The sequence below is a fragment of the Haplochromis burtoni genome, unplaced genomic scaffold, assembly GCF_018398535.1.
Source record: "Haplochromis burtoni strain Fernald_Lab_line unplaced genomic scaffold, NCSU_Asbu1 Contig_266, whole genome shotgun sequence".
Taxonomy (NCBI): domain Eukaryota; kingdom Metazoa; phylum Chordata; class Actinopteri; order Cichliformes; family Cichlidae; genus Haplochromis; species Haplochromis burtoni.
In genome coordinates this window covers 444,271-461,946 of record NW_024582627.1, presented here as the reverse complement: position 1 = coordinate 461,946, position 17,676 = coordinate 444,271, and the positions used below count along the sequence as shown (strand labels likewise).

General features: G+C 42.5%; 2 protein-coding genes across 5 annotated transcripts in view; one reads left to right on the top strand and one right to left on the bottom strand.

Annotated features, from left to right (window-relative positions):
- Positions 1-48: 48 nt before the first annotated feature.
- On the bottom strand, positions 49-8,622 carry glmna (glomulin, FKBP associated protein a). Of its 2 annotated transcripts, XM_005939353.2 has the most exons (19): positions 8,527-8,622; positions 7,144-7,229; positions 6,786-6,911; positions 6,589-6,702; positions 6,385-6,493; positions 3,782-4,070; positions 3,547-3,646; positions 3,253-3,434; positions 3,037-3,090; positions 2,843-2,873; positions 2,315-2,404; positions 2,180-2,221; positions 1,950-2,023; positions 1,779-1,863; positions 1,576-1,685; positions 963-1,026; positions 706-841; positions 429-499; positions 49-330 (listed from the first exon to the last, which is right to left on the bottom strand). In XM_005939353.2, the coding sequence occupies exons 1-19, from the start codon at positions 8,528-8,530 to the stop codon at positions 241-243; spliced, it is 1,857 nt and encodes a 618-aa protein (XP_005939415.1). In that variant the 5' UTR covers positions 8,531-8,622; the 3' UTR covers positions 49-240. The 2 variants fall into 2 exon arrangements, with proteins under 2 accessions (XP_005939415.1, XP_005939417.1); XM_005939355.3 differs by lacking the exon at positions 7,144-7,229.
- A 120-nt stretch (positions 8,623-8,742) lies between these two features.
- The window catches only part of rpap2 (RNA polymerase II associated protein 2), a 9,586-nt gene continuing 652 nt past the window's right edge, over positions 8,743-17,676 (top strand). Inside the window, exons 1-12 of one of the 3 annotated variants that reach the window (XM_005939359.3) lie at positions 8,761-8,850; positions 8,943-9,035; positions 9,231-9,267; positions 9,394-9,508; positions 10,726-10,824; positions 10,919-10,984; positions 11,087-11,175; positions 11,282-11,317; positions 11,402-12,440; positions 12,526-12,629; positions 12,826-12,906; positions 14,701-14,769. In XM_005939359.3, coding sequence (XP_005939421.1) covers positions 8,993-9,035; positions 9,231-9,267; positions 9,394-9,508; positions 10,726-10,824; positions 10,919-10,984; positions 11,087-11,175; positions 11,282-11,317; positions 11,402-12,440; positions 12,526-12,629; positions 12,826-12,906; positions 14,701-14,769 — 1,778 coding nt within the window. In that variant the 5' untranslated portion in view covers positions 8,761-8,850; positions 8,943-8,992. Of the gene's footprint in view, positions 8,851-8,872; positions 9,036-9,230; positions 9,268-9,393; positions 9,509-10,725; positions 10,825-10,918; positions 10,985-11,086; positions 11,176-11,281; positions 11,318-11,401; positions 12,441-12,525; positions 12,630-12,825; positions 12,907-14,700; positions 14,770-17,676 lie in introns of those variants that run through there. The other 2 variants (XM_042227526.1, XM_014339107.2) reach the window with 2 other exon arrangements.

Genomic DNA, 17,676 nt, shown 5'->3' with positions numbered 1-17,676 from the left:
CACAACTTTTTTACACTTTCACCAAAAATGAAAACACTTGATTTGACCTGCAAGTACAAAAGTTTGAAAGTTTATTACCGAGCTGATACAAACTTGCCTTTTTTTTTTTTTTTAAACTTCTAATTGACAATGTATGCAACATTTTATAATTACACTGTAAAACAAAGAGACCAGCAGTGCACTAGCACTTTGTTTTGAAACAAGTAACAGTTTTCTGTTTGAGATGATGAGCTTGTGTGGTTACAGGTTGTCCTTCACCTCGATGAGTTCCTCTATCCGTGCCAACACGCTCTCAATCATGTCAAACGTGTGCAGGGCAGAGTGCAGAGCCTGGCAGGACCAATGAAAATGCAGTCAGGAACATCACAGTGCTTTCTTAATCCCCACACGCATAAATACGTGATCTGATATCTGACTGTGTTACTCACCTGAATCTGTGACTCTGGTGTCATGCTGGGCAGCTCCTCACCACCAACAGACACAGAAAGTACAGACTCTTCTGTGAAGAAACAAATGCTGTCAGAAAGCCTCCTCTGAACACTTTTGATGATGCTACATGTTGAAAAGTGCCATTAAGAAGTCGTTTGAGAAGCCTGAGAAAAATGAAGCCAAGCTACCTACAAAATAGAAGCCCTGCTGTGCATGCATAGAGTCTCTATGTTGTACTAAAAAACTGGAAATTAAAGTAAGTGTCGCTGATCTGACCTTTAGCCTTGCTCTTCTTGGCCTCCATTGTGTTCTGCAGCTCTCTTTCATAGTGGGCCCTGGACATGTTCACACCAACACGAAGAGGCTTCATGAACATATCTTCTACTTTATACAGTTCTGTCCAGATGCCGGTCTTCAGCAGCATCAGAAAGCACAGATAGAGAAAGCTTATATACCCTTATAGGCCATCATGAAGGTGAACAGCTTGTTTTAAAATGTAATTTTTGGTGTTTTCAGCTCAACAGTGCACTCACCTGGTTCTCTGTCACTTTGTCTCTGATGACCAGGTAACGCAGCAGATTTAGAGACTCCATGACTCTGTAGAGATCAACACACACATGCGCTATTTCTTAATCTACCTTCCAGTCATTTCCAAAACTTTCAACTACTCTCGTCCATAAAGTCCGAGATTTTGTTGTTAAATAATGACTTCTGATCAGGGCGACACGTACACTCAACCTGCCACACCGATTCAACTGCTCATTAATTCAAATATCTAATCAGTCAATCACATGGCAGCAACTTAAGTGCATTTAATAAGTGACCAGTGAGTATATTTTACTGGCCTTTTTTAAAAACTATAAAATCAACAGCAATACTACTTTGTTTATACTTATTGCACAATTTAATATAAAAAGCACCAAAGGATGTTTGTTTTTTAAAATCTTATAGAGAAAAAGACTTATAAAATTCCTCTTGATTACACAGAAGTGTCCAATTAAATTTAAACATCTCATATTTTCTCAGGAAGAAACAAAATTAAACAATGTAATACTTTCTTTTAAACTGTGTATGATCCTTTTTAACAGTGTGTGTTGGGGCTGGCTGTCACACTCCTGTGACCCGCATTAGTGTGTGTGCACAGACCTGTCCAGGTACTGCAGGAGGTCAGTCTCTGGGCCATCTGGAAGAATAAGAACCTTACGCAGCAGAGGCATGAGCTGAATGCCTTCAAACCAGACGTTACTGTTACCTGGCTGGAGACAGAGCGATAAAGATTCTTTTAGGTCCCCCAAGAAATTTTAAACATGGCCCACACTGCCATTTTTTCCTTTAATGTACATCTTCACCTGCAGGGCAATGTCTATCTGATTCTTGATATTTTTAATGATGTAGCCTTCAACTCCTGAGTGGTTACTCGTCTTCAACATGTACCTGAAACAAGGACACAGGTCGCTTGCAGTGGGAAGTGGAAAAGACACATTTCTGATTAATTTTCAGGGAAGAAAGGTGGAGCTCACTGGAAGAATCTGTACTTGGCTTCAGTGTTGAACTTATCAATGCTCAGCTGGAAAACCTTCAGTCCTTTAGTTCTCTGAAGACAAAAAGAAGTATCGTCAAAATTGAGTCCCAAGATAAGTTTCATTCTAGGTACCAAAAACGAGATGAAGGTGACACAAATGAAAGCCGATTTCAAACCAAATGATCTGACATTAGATTTTAAACACATCAAAATTGATTAAAAACTTACCAGTTCATGCTTTGGACATATCGTCATGACCTTTATTAAGTTCTGAAATTAAACACTGACATTAATAACATTATATGACGCACACAAAACACAACAGTAGACCCAACAGGTCTATAATGAAGCGACTGCATTCACCTGAGGGACTGTGAGGAAGGTTTTAATCTCCAGCAGGTCGGCACGCAGACTGCCGTCCTCGACTCGCACCAGACTTTTCTCATACAGCTCCTGTGTGATGCACATCCATCATACACTGATGACTGCTTTTAATGTGCAGAAGAAGATTTAAGTAACACAGTGACCATTTACACTGGCAGGTAACGACCCTTACAGCCTCATTCTTTTTCTTCTTTGGCTTCTTCTGATTGGCTATTATAAGAAAAAATGTGGGGAACCTCAAGTTTTAGAGTCTAAAGCCTCTCCAAATGCTAACCTCATTATTTGAAAACTTGGCCATGTTGAATATAAGCATCCAAGATGATGACCGTACATATCAAACCATAAGAAAAGCTTTTCATAAGCTTTTAAACATGTTGTGTTTAATTAAAATAGCACCATGGAAATATATAGGATTAAATCCAGGAGTCACGTATTGACTCCTGGATGATTAAGGTCATTATAATTTATGTAATAAATAACTAATAAATAAGTAAAAATGTCACCTACCAGTCCTTTCTGAAGCTTGGACTCCTCAGTTCTATAAAAGATAGATATCACTGATTACAGGTTGATAATTGAAGTGGACACTTATGGTATATGTGTGTGTTATATATGTGTGTATAATGTGCATATTCATATTTTACAGCTTTTGTAAAACGCTAACAAAGATTATAACACGACACATTATTATGTCATGTTACCTGGACAGGAGGACAGAGACGTGCTCGATGTTACATCGAAGACTGAACACGGGACTGCAGAGAGAATACAGAGTGTTGGGAGCATTAACATTATTTAAATGTTTCAGTATTTGTTAATGTAGAACTACTGAAACACCCAAGTACAGATTCATTTCAAGCCAAGTGTGAATAATCCCACATTGTGCATCCCAGGAGAAAAATATGTTTTCAAAATACCTGAAAACAGTGGGGAAGGTGTCTGCAGCCAGGTGATGGACAAACACCAGATGAGCCAAGCTGGCCAAAGACTCTTTAGGATAACGCACCTCCTCCTCGAGAAAGCCGGGAACCTGCTTTCTCTTCAAAAGAGGCTGGTGCACGAGACTGCTGAGGGACTCCCCGATAGAACCGAGGATGTTCTGCAGGACACAGAAAACCACGATTACCACGATATGCAAGTACGTGACGAACCGATGACATATTAGAAACCAGCAATGACACCATTTACACGTTTGAAAAAAATGGGTTTACCAAAATCTCGGTGGCAAAAGTCCTGAGGGGGGACAGAGCCAGCGTGTCAGGATCCTTGAGGTGTACTTCCAACAGAGGATGACTCAGACTCTTCATACAGCTCAAGAGGAGACAAACAAAAAGGAAGCCTCAGCATCATCAGTTTTCAAGAACCCTGCAGCGCTTTTCTATGACATTATGTCGGACTATCAAACGTGAGTCTGAGCTGAAAAACGCTTTTTTTTTTTCCACTCACAACTTCAGAAGTTCTGTCCGCAGCTCATCCTCTTTATCCTTCCCCTGTCTGCCCACAGTCCTGTTTGCAGTCTCGCTCTGCATCTCATTATTCAGCAGGTTATGCCTGACTTCTTGAACAAAAGGTCTGACGAAATCTATCATGTCAGTGCAGCACCGGCAAAACGAAAAGACGTCATCCTCCTCTTGCTCCTTGGTGTGAGGGAGAGGCAGTTTGGCCACCTGGTCCAGCACGGACGACAGCGCCATGCCCAAGGATGACGCCTTACGGCCGCCCAGGCGCACGAGCACTGTTCGAGGCGAGAAAAAGAGAATACATCACAATAATAATAGCAAGAAAAAGCACCCAAACAGCAATATGCAACATATACAGTCAGCTCCATAAATATTGGGACATGGACACAATTCTAACATTTTTGGCTCTATACACCACCATAATGGATTCCAAATGAAACAAACAAGATGTGCTTTAACTCATTCACTGCCATTGACGTCTATAGCCGTCAATGGCAGTGAATGAGTCAATGGGTTTAACTCATTCACTGCCAATGGCTGGCAGTGAATGAGTTAAATGCAGACTGTCAGCTTTTATTTGAGGGTATTTAAATCCAAATCAGGTGAACGGTGTAGAAATTACAACAGTTTGCATAAGTGCCTCCCACTTGTTAATGGACTAAAAGTAAGGGGACAGGATAAGAACCATAAATCAAACTTTCACTTTTTAATACTTGGTTGCAAATCCTTTCCAGTCAATCACAGCCTGAAGCCTGGAACACATAGACATCACCAGACGCTGGGTTTCATCCCTGGTGATGCTCTGCCAGGCCTCTAATGCAACCGTCTTCAGTTCCTGCTTGTTCTTGGGGCATTTTCCCTTCAGTTTTGTCTTCGGCAAGTGAAATGCATGCTCAGTCGGATTCAGGTCAGGTGATTGACTTGGCCATTGCAAAACAGTCCACTTCTTTCCCTTCAAAAAACTCTGCTTTTGCAGTATGCTTTGGGTCATTGTCCATCTGCACTGTGAAGCGCCGTCTAATGAGTTCTGAATCACTTGGGTGAATATATGAGCAGATAATACTGCCCGAAACACTTCAGAATTCATTGTACTGCTTTTGTCAGCAGTCACATCATCAATAAATACAAGAGAACCAGCTCCACTGGCAGCCATACATGCCCATGCCATGACACTTGCAGCACCATGCTTCACAGATGAGGTGGTATGCTTAGGATCATGAGCACTTCCTTTCCTTCTCCATACTCCTCTCTTCCCATAACTCTGGTACAAATTGATCTCGGTCTCATCTATCCATAGGATGTTGTTCCAGAAGTGTGAAGGCTTTTTTTTAGATGTCGTTTGGCAAACTCTAATCTGGCCTTCACGTTTTTGGGGCTCACCATTGGTTTACATCTTGCGGTGAACCCTCTGTATTCACACTGGTGGAGTCTTCTCTTGATTTTTGACTTTGAGAGTGTTCTTGATCTGGCCAACTGTTGTGAAGGGTGTTTTCTTCACCAGGGAAAGGATCCTTCGGTCATCCACTATAGTTGTTTTCCGTCTTCCGGTGTTCTGACAAAGCATCCTACTTTGGCAAAACGTCCTACCGTAAGTAGTTTATCCACATTTCTGCTGTCACAGAGTAATTCCAGCACAAATTTAAGTGGGTATGACGGTTTGCCACTTACCTTTGCCCATCAGAGTATGTTTCTAGCTCATAATTATAAAGCCAGGACGGCTTGCCACTTCATTTTACCTGTCAGAGTATGCCTCTAGCTCTTATTAATAAAGGAAAAATGATTTGCCACTTCATTTTAGCCGTTAAAGTATGCTTCTAGCTCAGATTAACAAAGGTAGGACAATTTGCCACTAAATTTTAGCTGTTAAAGTATGCTTGTAGGTCACATTCAAAAAGGTAGGATGGTTTGGCACTTCATTTCGTGTTGTGCGCATGCGCAAAAACAACGGGTAGGATGGTTTGTAGGTAGGATGGATTCCCAGAACACCGGGTCTTTTGGTGTTGCTGAGCTCACCGGTGCGTTCCTTCTTTTTGAGAATGTTCCAAACAGTTTTTTTGGCCACGCCTAATGTTTTTGCTATCTCTCCGATGGGTTTGTTTTGTTTTTTTCAGCCTAATGATGGCTTGCTTCACTGATAGCGACAGCTCTTTGGATCTCTTCTTGGCAGTTGAGAGCAACAGGTTGCAAAGGCAAATAGCACACTTGAAAGGAACTCTGGAGCTTTTATCTGCTCATTGTAATTGGGATAATGAGGGAATAACACACACCTGGCCATGGAACAGCTGAGAAGCCAATTGTCCCATTACTTTTGGTCCCTTAACAAGTGGGAGGCACTTATGCAAACTGTGGTAATTCCTACACTGTTCACCTGATTTGGATGTAAATACCCTCAAATGAGAGCTGAGAGTCTGCAGTTAAAGCACATCTTATTCGTTTCATTTGGAATCCATAGTGGTGGTGTATAGAGCCAAAAATGTTAGAATTGTGTCGATGTCCCAATATTTATGGAGCTGACTGTATGTAAGACAAGAAGAAAACCAGTAAGAAGAGTAGCATGATGACTAAAAGATGACTAAAAAGATTCTTTACCTTTCTGTAAAGGCTTCAAGAGCAGATGGAGACTCTCTGCTATTGTATCAGGATCATCCTGCTCCAGCTGCTCCAACAGGCCGATCAGCAGCTCTTTCGGTCTGCACGTCTGCAAAAACAACCACAAAGATCACCCTTACAATGCCACATTCATCCAGTTTTCATCAGTGATGTTTTATCTTAAGTCCACTCCTGACCACTGACCTCCAGCAGGTGGTTAAAAATGGTCAGACACTGAGGAAGATTCTTGTCTTCTTTCTTCAGCAGGACCTGGATCAGCGGAGGCAGCAGGTTCCAACCCATGCATCTCACAATCTCCTGCACAGATGAAGACAGTTACACAGATGAGTGTGTGACAAACCTGAGAAGCAGCGATTGGTGTCAACTTTGAGAAACGTTACCTGATTCTTTTCATCCAGCACAATACTGAGGACCTGCGCGCTGTTTCCCTCCTCGATACACGTCTGCCCAGCAACCGTGAAGATGTTGTGATCCTCGGTGGTGTAGCTGTCGTCTGGAAGAGCCTGCTGCATGAAAAAGAGACAAACAAGTGGGTAAAAATAGAGAAAACAGACATTTTAAACAGTTACTTATTAAATATTATATTCTATCAAATATCTCAAAGACACAATCCTGGCATATTACACTCTGGTTTGGGTTCAGAACACAGTCACCCCCTCTGCTTTTAAGATTAGGCTTTTTGATAAAGTTTACAGTTAGATCAGGTGACCCTGAACCATCCCTTAGTTTTGCTGCTACCTCAGGCTGCTGAGGGACTTCCCATGATCCACTGAAGATTTCTCCTCTATTCCCGTCTTCACTAACTGAGCATTTATACACTGCTGCTGTATGGCAGCAGTGTACATAGACAGCAAAGCCATTGAATGGAAGTACATAGACCAATGGCGTGCTTAACTCACTCAACGCAACTCTACTCAGGCAATCAAATCCTTTACTCAGAGCACGTGTAAAAGTAGACAACTCGGAGAAGAGACGAGAGGCAGAAGCCAAAGGAATTAAGTCAGGGAAACAGACAGGGAGAAAAGGAGGGTTTAAAGTGAGATGGTTTACATGTGAAATGTAATTTAGAGAAAAGACAAAGAGGGGAAATTCAAAATACAACTTTTCATTATTTTAAATTAAGCACTTTATTTGAAGACAACTTTTTCAAAAGCTATAATTTTACTTGAAACCAAAAAAGAACATTTTCTTTTCATTAGAGTAATGAATAATAAATATTGTTGAAATACCGAATTACACTTTCTTTGCTTTACATTACAACCAGTTATTGCCCATATACTGACACTGTATAACTGTTAGGCTACTTTAAAATAGACTGCACTTATAATCATGTGGAACTAGATTATATTTTGGACTTGGAAATGTTCTCAAATTGGACCTCCTTATATTTTAATTAAATACCTCTGATCTAGAATATGCTCTAGTGAGAGACTCAAAACCCAGGTCAGCTCAGTTTGTGGGCAGTGTTGCCAACTTAGCGACTTTGTCGCTATATTTAGCGAGTTTTCAGACCCCTTAGAGACTTTTTTTCTAAAAAAAAAAAAAAAAAAGTCGCTAAAAAAAGACGTGAAAGCGCATATCTCTTTTACTCTCAACAAGCAGCGGGTGCTGTAACGCAGTCAGTTCTTCTTTTACTCTTATGCCGTTTTGTGGATCACAAGGTTTAAAACTACTTATAAACACACACACACAAAGTAACTCCGCCAGAGTGCCTATTTCGGGTCACTTGCCGGTCCAAGCCCGGGTAAAGAAGCAGGGTTGGAATTGTGACATTAAAAAAAACAATAATTGCTAAAAGAAATCTAATTTGTAGTTCTAAATAAACTCTAAATGCATTTAGGACGTTTTTTCCTCACTTTATGTCTCTTCCACGATGTTATTTCTCTCTCCAACAATTAGATTAGCATGACCAATTATGCAAATTAGGCGATGACGTCATTTAGCGACTTCTAGCGACTTTTAGGACAACCAATAGCGATTTTCCTTACTGAGGAGTTGGCAACACTGTCTGTGGGTACCAGCATCCAGGTTGGTGCCAGTGACTGTGCCGACATGCTGTTTAGGGAATTGATATCAGAATGAAGGAGTGGATGTGGGTTACAAGTACCACTGAATACTTACACATCTTTGGACCACCTCACTGAGCTGCTCCAGAGCCATCCCTGCTGTCTTCATACGGGTGTTGTCCTCATGCAGAAGTCCTCAAAAACAGGGGAAACTTCAAGTATATAAAAAAAAACAGGTCCAAAGGTGTCAGAGGTTAAGTTCTGTGCCTGTGTGACTGTAAACACAGCAGAGCAGCAGGGATGCTAACCCCGCTCCGAATTAGCCGAACAGTGGCTAGCCAAACAAATTCACCGCCACGAAAAGAGCCGTTGGTGTGGACGCAAACGGGACCGAGGTGAAGGGGACACGTACCTCAGCTCAACTTCCACAAACAGCCCGGTGAAAAAAAAAAAAGCACACACACACACACACACACTACACGCTACGGACGCACCGCGCGAACGTGAAATTGTCCCCCTGGCTTGCCGTAGATGGAGATACGTCACAGGTCAAAGTTGAAAGTGTAGAAAACAGAAACAGCATGGAGATGGATGAGAGAAGAAGGAGCGGGAGCTCCAAAAAGGGTTCGTTAAAAGCCTGTTTTTTGTTTCTCGGGTTTTAGAGAGGTGTTTACAGCGTTGTGGAGGGTTACACGGATCTCAGAGCGCTCACAGCTGGCTTGTGTAGCCGTTGGTTGGTTGGTAGAGTAACGACATCTCTTCCTTCAGAGATTCATTTAACTCGTATATTCAATTTTTTTGTTGTTGTTTGTGAGGCAGGTGGGAAACGTGTCAAAGCGGAGGAAGAAGCGAGAAGGTGAGAAACCCCTACTCCACCAGGACATCTCTACTGGACGCTTCAGCTGCACCAGTAATCATTACCAAACATTTGTTGGTTGTGGAGTAAACACAGACACTTCTTCACGTGTGTGCTTTGTGTCAGGAGAGAGGAGCTGAAGGAGAAGCTGAGGGAGAAGTTGGAGCTGGAGAAGAGAGCTTTGAAGGTGGTGGAGCGGCTCCTGGACGACAGTGTGGCTGAGGACTTCCTAGTGGACTGTGTATGTGTCACCGGTGACTTTAGACAGGGCACAAGCTTTAGGCAAACCAGGAGACAAAGTCTTTCCTCACTGCTCTCACGCACAGGTCCTGTTACCCTTACATCACTGCCAAGCCTCTGTCATACTAAACCCGTCTCTTTTATTCACACACCATGTCTGCCACGATTAATTAGAATCTCACAGTCTCAGAACATGGCCCAATCTGCAGTTTCCAGGGTTTATAATCGCCATGAGATCCCTATGATTGAGGTTTTGCTATTGGCCCAGTATAACGCAGCCTGGCTCTAGCATGCTATTTAGACCTGTTAGGAATTTGAATACACCGCCTCACTGGTAGCAGTACCATTGCCTCACAGCAACAAGGACCTGAGGAGTATGCTAAGTTCACTACAGCCAGGCTTTGTTTGCGTTAGCTGTTGACAAAGCTTAAAACCCCAGTCGGAGATAATGGACATCATTATGATGGTTATCACCTTTCTTTAACTAGGCTTGTTGTTACAGGATGTCATATTCTACTCTTCTTCCACACAGAATGATCCCTGTGAATGCTGTCTAATCAGACTCTATAAGGTGATAAGGATAAAATGCTGTCAAAAGTCTCTAACGAACAGCAAAAATATTACAATAAAATGCAAAACTGTTACAGACAACGCAAGATATTAATGCTGTGGAAAAATGTCAATCATGGCATCTAGTGCTTAGAAGGATAAAATAAACAACGTAATGTATCCGGCATTAGTTACCGTGGTGATGTAGCCAGGTGAAAAGAGAGACACTTTTGTGGCACAGAAAATTCTGACTTCAAGTTCGACATAACTCGCTAACCCATAATCTCATCCTGTAGTGCCTTTCTGTGTGGAGTTTGTTCCCCCTGTGTCTGTGTGGATTCCCTCCAGATACTCAGGCTTCCTGTCACAGACCAAATGCATCCATAATTGGTTAGCTGGTCGGAGCTGTGAATGGTTGCCTGTATCTGTGTGTTAGCTTTGTGATGGACTGGCAACCAGTCTAGGGTGGACTCTGCCTCTCACCCTATGGCAGCTGAGATACGCTGTGTAAACACACACTTTTTTTTTCCATTTCTGATGACAGACTTTAGATTACATGCAGGTTTTCTGTCAATATTCAGATAATTTAAAATGTCAAGCAATATTAATTTTACACAAATTTAAACCAGAGAAAAGCTGCAAAGTAACCGAGTTCTCTTTACTTCACAGGCCACAATGATCACCCCAGCTAATTACAGAGATACTGTAGAGGAGAGGTCTATTGCTAAGCTGTGCGGTTATCCCATCTGTCCTAATAAACTGGGCAAGGTAAGGCCACTGATATTGCATTTTGATTGCAAATAATAAACATCTCCATGTCTCATATGTGATGACTGAGTCTGTGGTGCTGTTCACTTTCTAGATCCCATCTCAACAATACAAAATTTCTACTAAGACCAATAAAGTGTATGACATCACAGAGCGCAAGGTGAGTGTTTCTACATGAAATTGTTTTCGGTTTTTTTGGTTTTTTACACTTGCCAGAATGCGCTTAAAGACACATTTTGGTCTTTGCTTCTTTTGTCTTTAGTGTTTTTGCAGTAATTTCTGCTACAAAGCCTCCAAAGCGTTTGAGCTACAAATACCAAAGACGCCTCTTTGGGTTGGGCAACATGAGAGGTGTGTGTGTGCTGCTTCTCATCTCTGTCCTAAATCACCTGATTGATCTAATCGTTGAATGCAGTGATGTTCTGTATAATGTCTTTGCTCCCTTTCTCTCTCTCAGTCCTCCTGAAATTAAGTTGTTGAAGCAAGGAGAACGGTACGTAATAAGTTTCGTGTTTAGTTTTCCATATTTAGCCTCATAAATAGAAAGACTGATCCAGGGTTACATGTGTGCATTCAGTGGGAGCTCTGGTGAGGAGGTGATGCTGTCTGAGAGGTGTCTAAAAGAGGAGGACGTCGAGAACCCTGTGGCTGCTCAGCACAAGGAGCTTCACGGCTCTCGGGATCATCCTGCTGGAGGCAGCCACAGTGATGTCAGTGACGACGAACATGAGCAGGACTTTGTCTCCAGCGTGGTCTCTCAGCAGCAGAGACCCCGGGTCCACTGGGGTGACCTGCCTAAATGCTCAGATGAGAATGAGAAAGGACAACAAAGGAATTCTGAAACAAGAAAGATAAACACCAAAGAGGGGAATGAAGAAAAGATCGAACCTCCTCAGAGTCAGAATACAGAGGAACAGAGAAGTATGATAGAAGATGAGGGAAGAAAAGGGGCAGACGTGCGTAAAACTGAAGTTACCGATGCTGAAAAACCCAAAGAGCGGCAGGTGACACATACGGACCAGGCGGCATCACAAGAGAGAGAGTTGTCTGAGCTTTCTGGTGTGGAAGAGACTACAGCTGAGATGAGTGTGTGCAGTTTATCGGAGACGGTAACTCACAGCGTTCCTCGCTCAAACCCTCCAACAGAAAGTAAACAAATTCCTGCCACTAATCAGAACAGCCACGGCCAGCAAGAGCTCAACATCACGCAGGTGGGTATGAGCAAGAGGGGGGCAGCTGGGCTGCGAGGTCTACTGAAGAACCACGCCGAAGTCAAACCTGACTCTGTACGGATGAATCTGCTCGATTGCCTAAAAAACACATTGAAGGAGTGGTGTACCGATGAGACGTTAACGTTCCTGTACGGCTCCGATCACTCCCTTGGTTCTCCCTATGCCGAGGTAAGAGAAGAAGAAGGCAAAGAGGAGTTGGATGAAGATGACCTTGAGGATGAGGTGACAGCCGATAACAGCGAGGACAAGAAGAGGCCGTCAGCTGCAGCTCCAAACTATGACACGCTGCGGAGGGAGACCCAGGATCTGGAGCTCCGGGTCAGAGAATTTTATAAGGGCACGTGGATTCTGCCTGACGAGAAAGAGGAGCCCAATAGAAAGCAGGTAAGTGCATATTAAAAGACTTGCTTTAAGAGTTTGATTTTGAGCTCACAGAGTGAGTTTTGTTCTTAAACCGTCCCCACACCAGGTGACAGTCCAGGAAAGCATCAAGGATCCGGTCCTGCCGCTCGTTGACTCTCATGCTCAGAACCTCATCCAGAAACGAATCACAGTGGAGAAACTCTCCAGCTGGTGCGTGTTTGTCCTTTATTTCTTGGATGTGGCACACGGAGCCTTATTAATTTCTTTTCCTGGTTTTTCTTCAACAGCTGTGAAGGTCCCGTGAACCTCACTGCTGCACAGTTTGACATGGCTGCACATAATCATGATTTTCATGATCAGTTCATCTTAATTCTTTGCTCTCTTGTCTTGTGGTTGTGCTGTGCAGCCTCAGAAACATTGTAGGTCCACTGCATCTCACCATGATTGACATCACTACCGACCTGAACAACCTGGTGCGGACGTTCAGGTCAGTACAATACACACTCAGTCTGATATGTGCTGTCTGCTAGTCTGCCACCAGAAAGGGGACACACACACACACACACACAGGAGAGGGGAGGCGAGGCAGGTGTGAGTTGATAGTGGATGAGCTCTAGAAATGTGTCAAAAATTGCTGTTAAGTTTAATTCATGTTAAGGAAAGGAAACCTAGCATTGAAACTGTGCCTTGTTCTGTGGGTTCATATTAAGCTCAGAAACATAATAGTGAAACTTGATTGTTTGTATGTAACTGAATGGCAGTTTACTTTTGAACAGCTGCAGGATATAGACGTGTCCCGTTACCCTCTTTGTCATAAACCTAAATCTTTCACTTTTGCACAACTATGAACATTTATTATAGCCATGCCATACAACCCCAGCTGCAAAAAATGTTGGGATGCTGCGTAAAATGTCAATAAAAACAGATTGCAACCATTTCCAAATCTCACAAACACTGATTTTTATAAAGAATAGAAAACATATCAGATGTCTAAACTGAGACATTTCACGATTATGTGAAAAATATTAGGATCAAGACTGAGCAGCTAGGGTATCATGTCAGACAAGAATGAGACACATGCCTCTTCCAAAAAGATGCTACACAGCAGTAAAAACGACTCTGTATTTGGACTCTATTCATAATTAACTGTTATCACACTACATTGGATCTACTGAGAAACACTGAAAATCAAGCTACATAGAACAGGAAACTAACTGATTAGTTATCTGTTGTGATTTCGATCTCCTCTTTTATCTCCTTGCATGAGCAAAACATGCCATGAATGTTCTTGGAATCGCTCTTATTCTTCAGAAGAACTCAAAGAAATGAGTCTAACGTGTATTTAATGAGTTGATTTCATCTAAATTCCACAACACACAGTTGTTTAGCTCTGCTTCCCCCTACAGGCACACATGAAGTATGACGAACAGTAGTTTTATTGACTCTTTAAAACTTGTACTTTTTTCATGTGATGGGGCTAAATGTCTGCTTCAAAGAGAATTATGTCTATTTTCTGAGAAAGTGTTTTAATCTCCTGCACATCAAAATAAGTATTACGAAATGTCATATATCTCACAGTGTGCCACACATGCCAGCATGCATGACACCAGGACTGGGTAGAATTAATTATTATATACGCTTGCTGTTTTTACTCAGTCAGCATAGCAGTATGGCTTCTGTTTCTCTATAAGAATGACAGAGCTCTGTTTTAAGAAAAAAATGGGGGGGGGGGGATTTTTTTTTTAAACTTGTGCCAGAATTGAGCATTTCCTGCCTTAGACACACCCTGGATTGCCATTGGCTGCTTAGGATGTTTTCAACAGCCCTGCTGTTAAATCACTGTGTCTGTGATTTAAACGCACATCAGGCTATGGAGCAACACCGCCACGGCCCTGCTTCCGGGAATTGTCTTTGTGCTGTCAAGAGGCCCCAATAACAAGAGGCTCAAACCAAAGAATATACACAGCGCTGGCAGAAAGACATAAATCATTGCTGCATGCAGTGTTTTTGGTTGTTGCTCTTGGTCTGTGCACAATTTATATTTCTACTTTATTCATATCTAGAATGAAGCATTTCTGCAGACTATCTGCAGAGGGACACAGATGTATGGTGACTGTGGCCCAGAACATATAGCGGGTTATGATTTGATGTCCAGCTGCTCCAGTCGGAATTCTGAAATGTCGATGGGCGAGATACTGGAACTGCTGTGCATCCTCCATAAAACGTGCACGCACGCACGCACGCACACACAGTACTTAACAGTGGTGCTTTATGTTCACAGGTTCACCAACAAAAACATCATCCATAAAACTCCAGAGTGGACCCTCATAGCTGTGGTGCTTCTGCATCTGTAAGTTTTCTGTGTGTGTGTGTGTGTGTGTGTGTGTTTAAGTTTAATGTCAGCTGTCGAGCTGCTCCTCAGCAAGCCCGGTTGAACATTGGAGAGAAAAAAACATTGCAAGGAAATGAAGAACCATAGTTTCTCGGGAAATAGACCACGTCGGCCGTCTTTACCCGTGTGTGCAAATGTTTGCGTGCCTTGACAATGAGAAAAGTGTGTATTTAAAGTTTACTGTGCTGGTGTATGATAAGATTTATTCTTTTATTTTTTTTTGTAAAACAAGCAGGAACCAGATTTCTAAGCAATAAATGAGCATTATAACGTATGACTGGGTGAAGATGACCCATATAGACACATATTGGATTTAACATTATGTTATTTCCAGTCTGGTGCATGAAGAGGTGCTTAAATCAGAGATGCAACAGCAATCTGCATTTTTAACACTGTTTGAAATTGAAAGAAAAGAATAAGAAGTCATCATGGTGCATTTGACAGACTGCTGTGTGCTTTGGCATAGTTTGGCACCTACCATATGGTCTGTGTGTGTTCGTGTGTATGTGTGTCTGTGTTGCTGGCAGTTCACGGACAGTTCCGTGCTGCTCCCGTCTAAGTACACAGAGACGCCTCATGGCCTTATCTGCACCTGATTACCTCTGTCCAGATCCGTGATGGAGGACAGAAGGCACACAGTTCCTGCGTATCCTTTATATTGCCCCGGGCTGGGAAACCTTTCACCTGACGCTGACGGCTGATTCTGATTTATTACTCCCTCAATGGTTCCTGGTCAGTTTGCTTTAATATCACGGCTCACTGTGTGTGTCGTCTTGAACTTTAAAAGAAGTGTTGCACAGCTTTAGGTACTGTAGGGGATCTGCCACCAAGAGGCCTCTGAAACCTGCCCAACAGAAACTGTTGTGTAATTTTCAGGGAAATAAAGGGAATGAAATTCAACTTGTAAAACAGAAGCAAGATTTCTCATCTGGGGTCTGAAGTGATTTTACTGTTGCAAAAAAAGAAAGATAAAAGGGTAAAAAGGTTAGTGAATGCTTTGGAATTACCAGGATTTCAGCACTGATTACTCACAAAGTGTGTTTGTCACATTGTGAATTATATGAAGCTCAGGCCGCCTTTTATGAGTAATCACTGCAGAAATCCTGGTAATTCCAAAGGGTTCACAGAGGGGTTTTGGGAACGGTGTCCGTCTCTAATTCTGACAGTTGTTGTAATACACTTCCAGATTTGATTTTAAGAACGTACTGACTCCACTTCTGAACAGTCAACATTCATTTGTAAATATTACCCTTTCATTGGTCAGATGTGACACTGGTGCTCTATGATTTCATCGGTTTCCATCCTTCCATTCCTCCATCATGAATAATTTGGTGCGCTGTCTTATCTGTCTGCTGCACGGCAGCTGTGGAGCTAGTCTGGCTGCTATTGTTCAGCCCAGCTGAATAATGGATGCCCCCCCTGCAACACTAGACCCTGGGCTGAACCGGAGATTGACCAGGAGTGTACCTCCTCTCTGGTAAGGGCAGGTAGAGAGGCGTGGGTGGGGGAGGATGATGGAGGTTGGAGACAGATGACAGAGGGCTACAGACAGTGAGTTTAGTGTTGGAGGGAAATATTCTTGCACTAACTTGACAAATACTCTGTTTTTTTGTACTGATACTGTGAATCTGGCTTCATGTCACTCATGACTTGTCTGAGCTGCGGTCTTAAGATTGAGCAAGTGGTTGAACAGATAAAGTCCATCTCGTTTAAATTGGTGGAAACTTTGACCGTCTAACCTGATAAAAGATGAATCTCACTGTGTAATTTTCCATGTTACTGAAGGCATTTCCCAAATAGAAACACATTTATTTACCTTTTTTTTTTTAATTCAATAATTATTTACTTTGATTTATTTCAAAAACAGTGGACAGTAAAACACTGGAGCCTCTCCAGCTGTCGTAGGGTGAGAGACCCACGATGGGCCGGTTGCCTGTCCATCAGAGGCAACAAGCATTCACACTCACATTAACACCTGCAGTAAAATGTTGAATCACCACTTAACCTATCATGAATTTTGTTGGATTGTGGGAGGAAACCCAGAGCGCTCGTGGAAACAACCCACACGAGCACAGGGAGCACCCACGTGATCGGCGGATTTGAACCCAGGACTTTCTTGCTGTGAGGCACAGCGGTTGTTTTTTGTTTGTTTTTAAACAAATATATGCTCATTTTGATGATGCAACACTGAACGTCAAATTTGTTAGGCGTTCAGCTACTCAGCAATTCAGAGCCTCTTTTGTCCTTATTTGGTTTCATAATGGGTCAAATGAGCCAGTTTAGGCTCTTTTGTTAGCGATGCTGTTATAGTGCATGCATATGTGGCTTCGCTGACACAAGCGAGGCCTTGCTGGGAAAAACGGCACCTTGATGGCAGCATACCTGTTTATGTCTCTCAGCATTAATGGGCCTTCAGACATGCACACGTTCCCCCTGCATGTGCGTCCTTTTGAGCAGCCTGGAAGCTTCCACTTCTCTTTAGCCGACGTCTAGTTTTGTTTTTTGCTGTATTTTGTTTTCTGTGTGATTAATAATAATATGCACAGACACCACTTATCAACATGCCTCTCAGCAACCCCCACACTACAGCAAAGCTGAACATACACTCCTTTTACAGTGACTCAGCAGAGACTGAGCATTATTATGTTCACGAAAGTAGGATTGACCACACGGCAGTATCAGCTTGTGTCATATGAATATACACGACAGTGTTGGCAAAAGGCGCTGTGTGATTTTCTTTTTTCTTTTTGTAGACATACGCTGTGAAGTGTTTAAAATCTATTCTCTCATGTCGGTCTCTTTCTGCTTGACATTCAGAGCTCGTCTTTACAGCTCTAAAAATGTAGTCGATGGCCAGATTTTAAA

Bases quoted from the DNA above. Each gene is read 5' to 3' on its own strand.
- glmna (XM_005939353.2), bottom strand. The intron at 2,405-2,842 runs GTAGGTGACATT...TGCATCACACAG, and splicing joins CCAAGCTTCAGAAAGGACTG to GAGCTGTATGAGAAAAGTCT. The intron at 500-705 runs GTCAGATCAGCG...GTTTCTTCACAG, and splicing joins CAAGAAGAGCAAGGCTAAAG to AAGAGTCTGTACTTTCTGTG.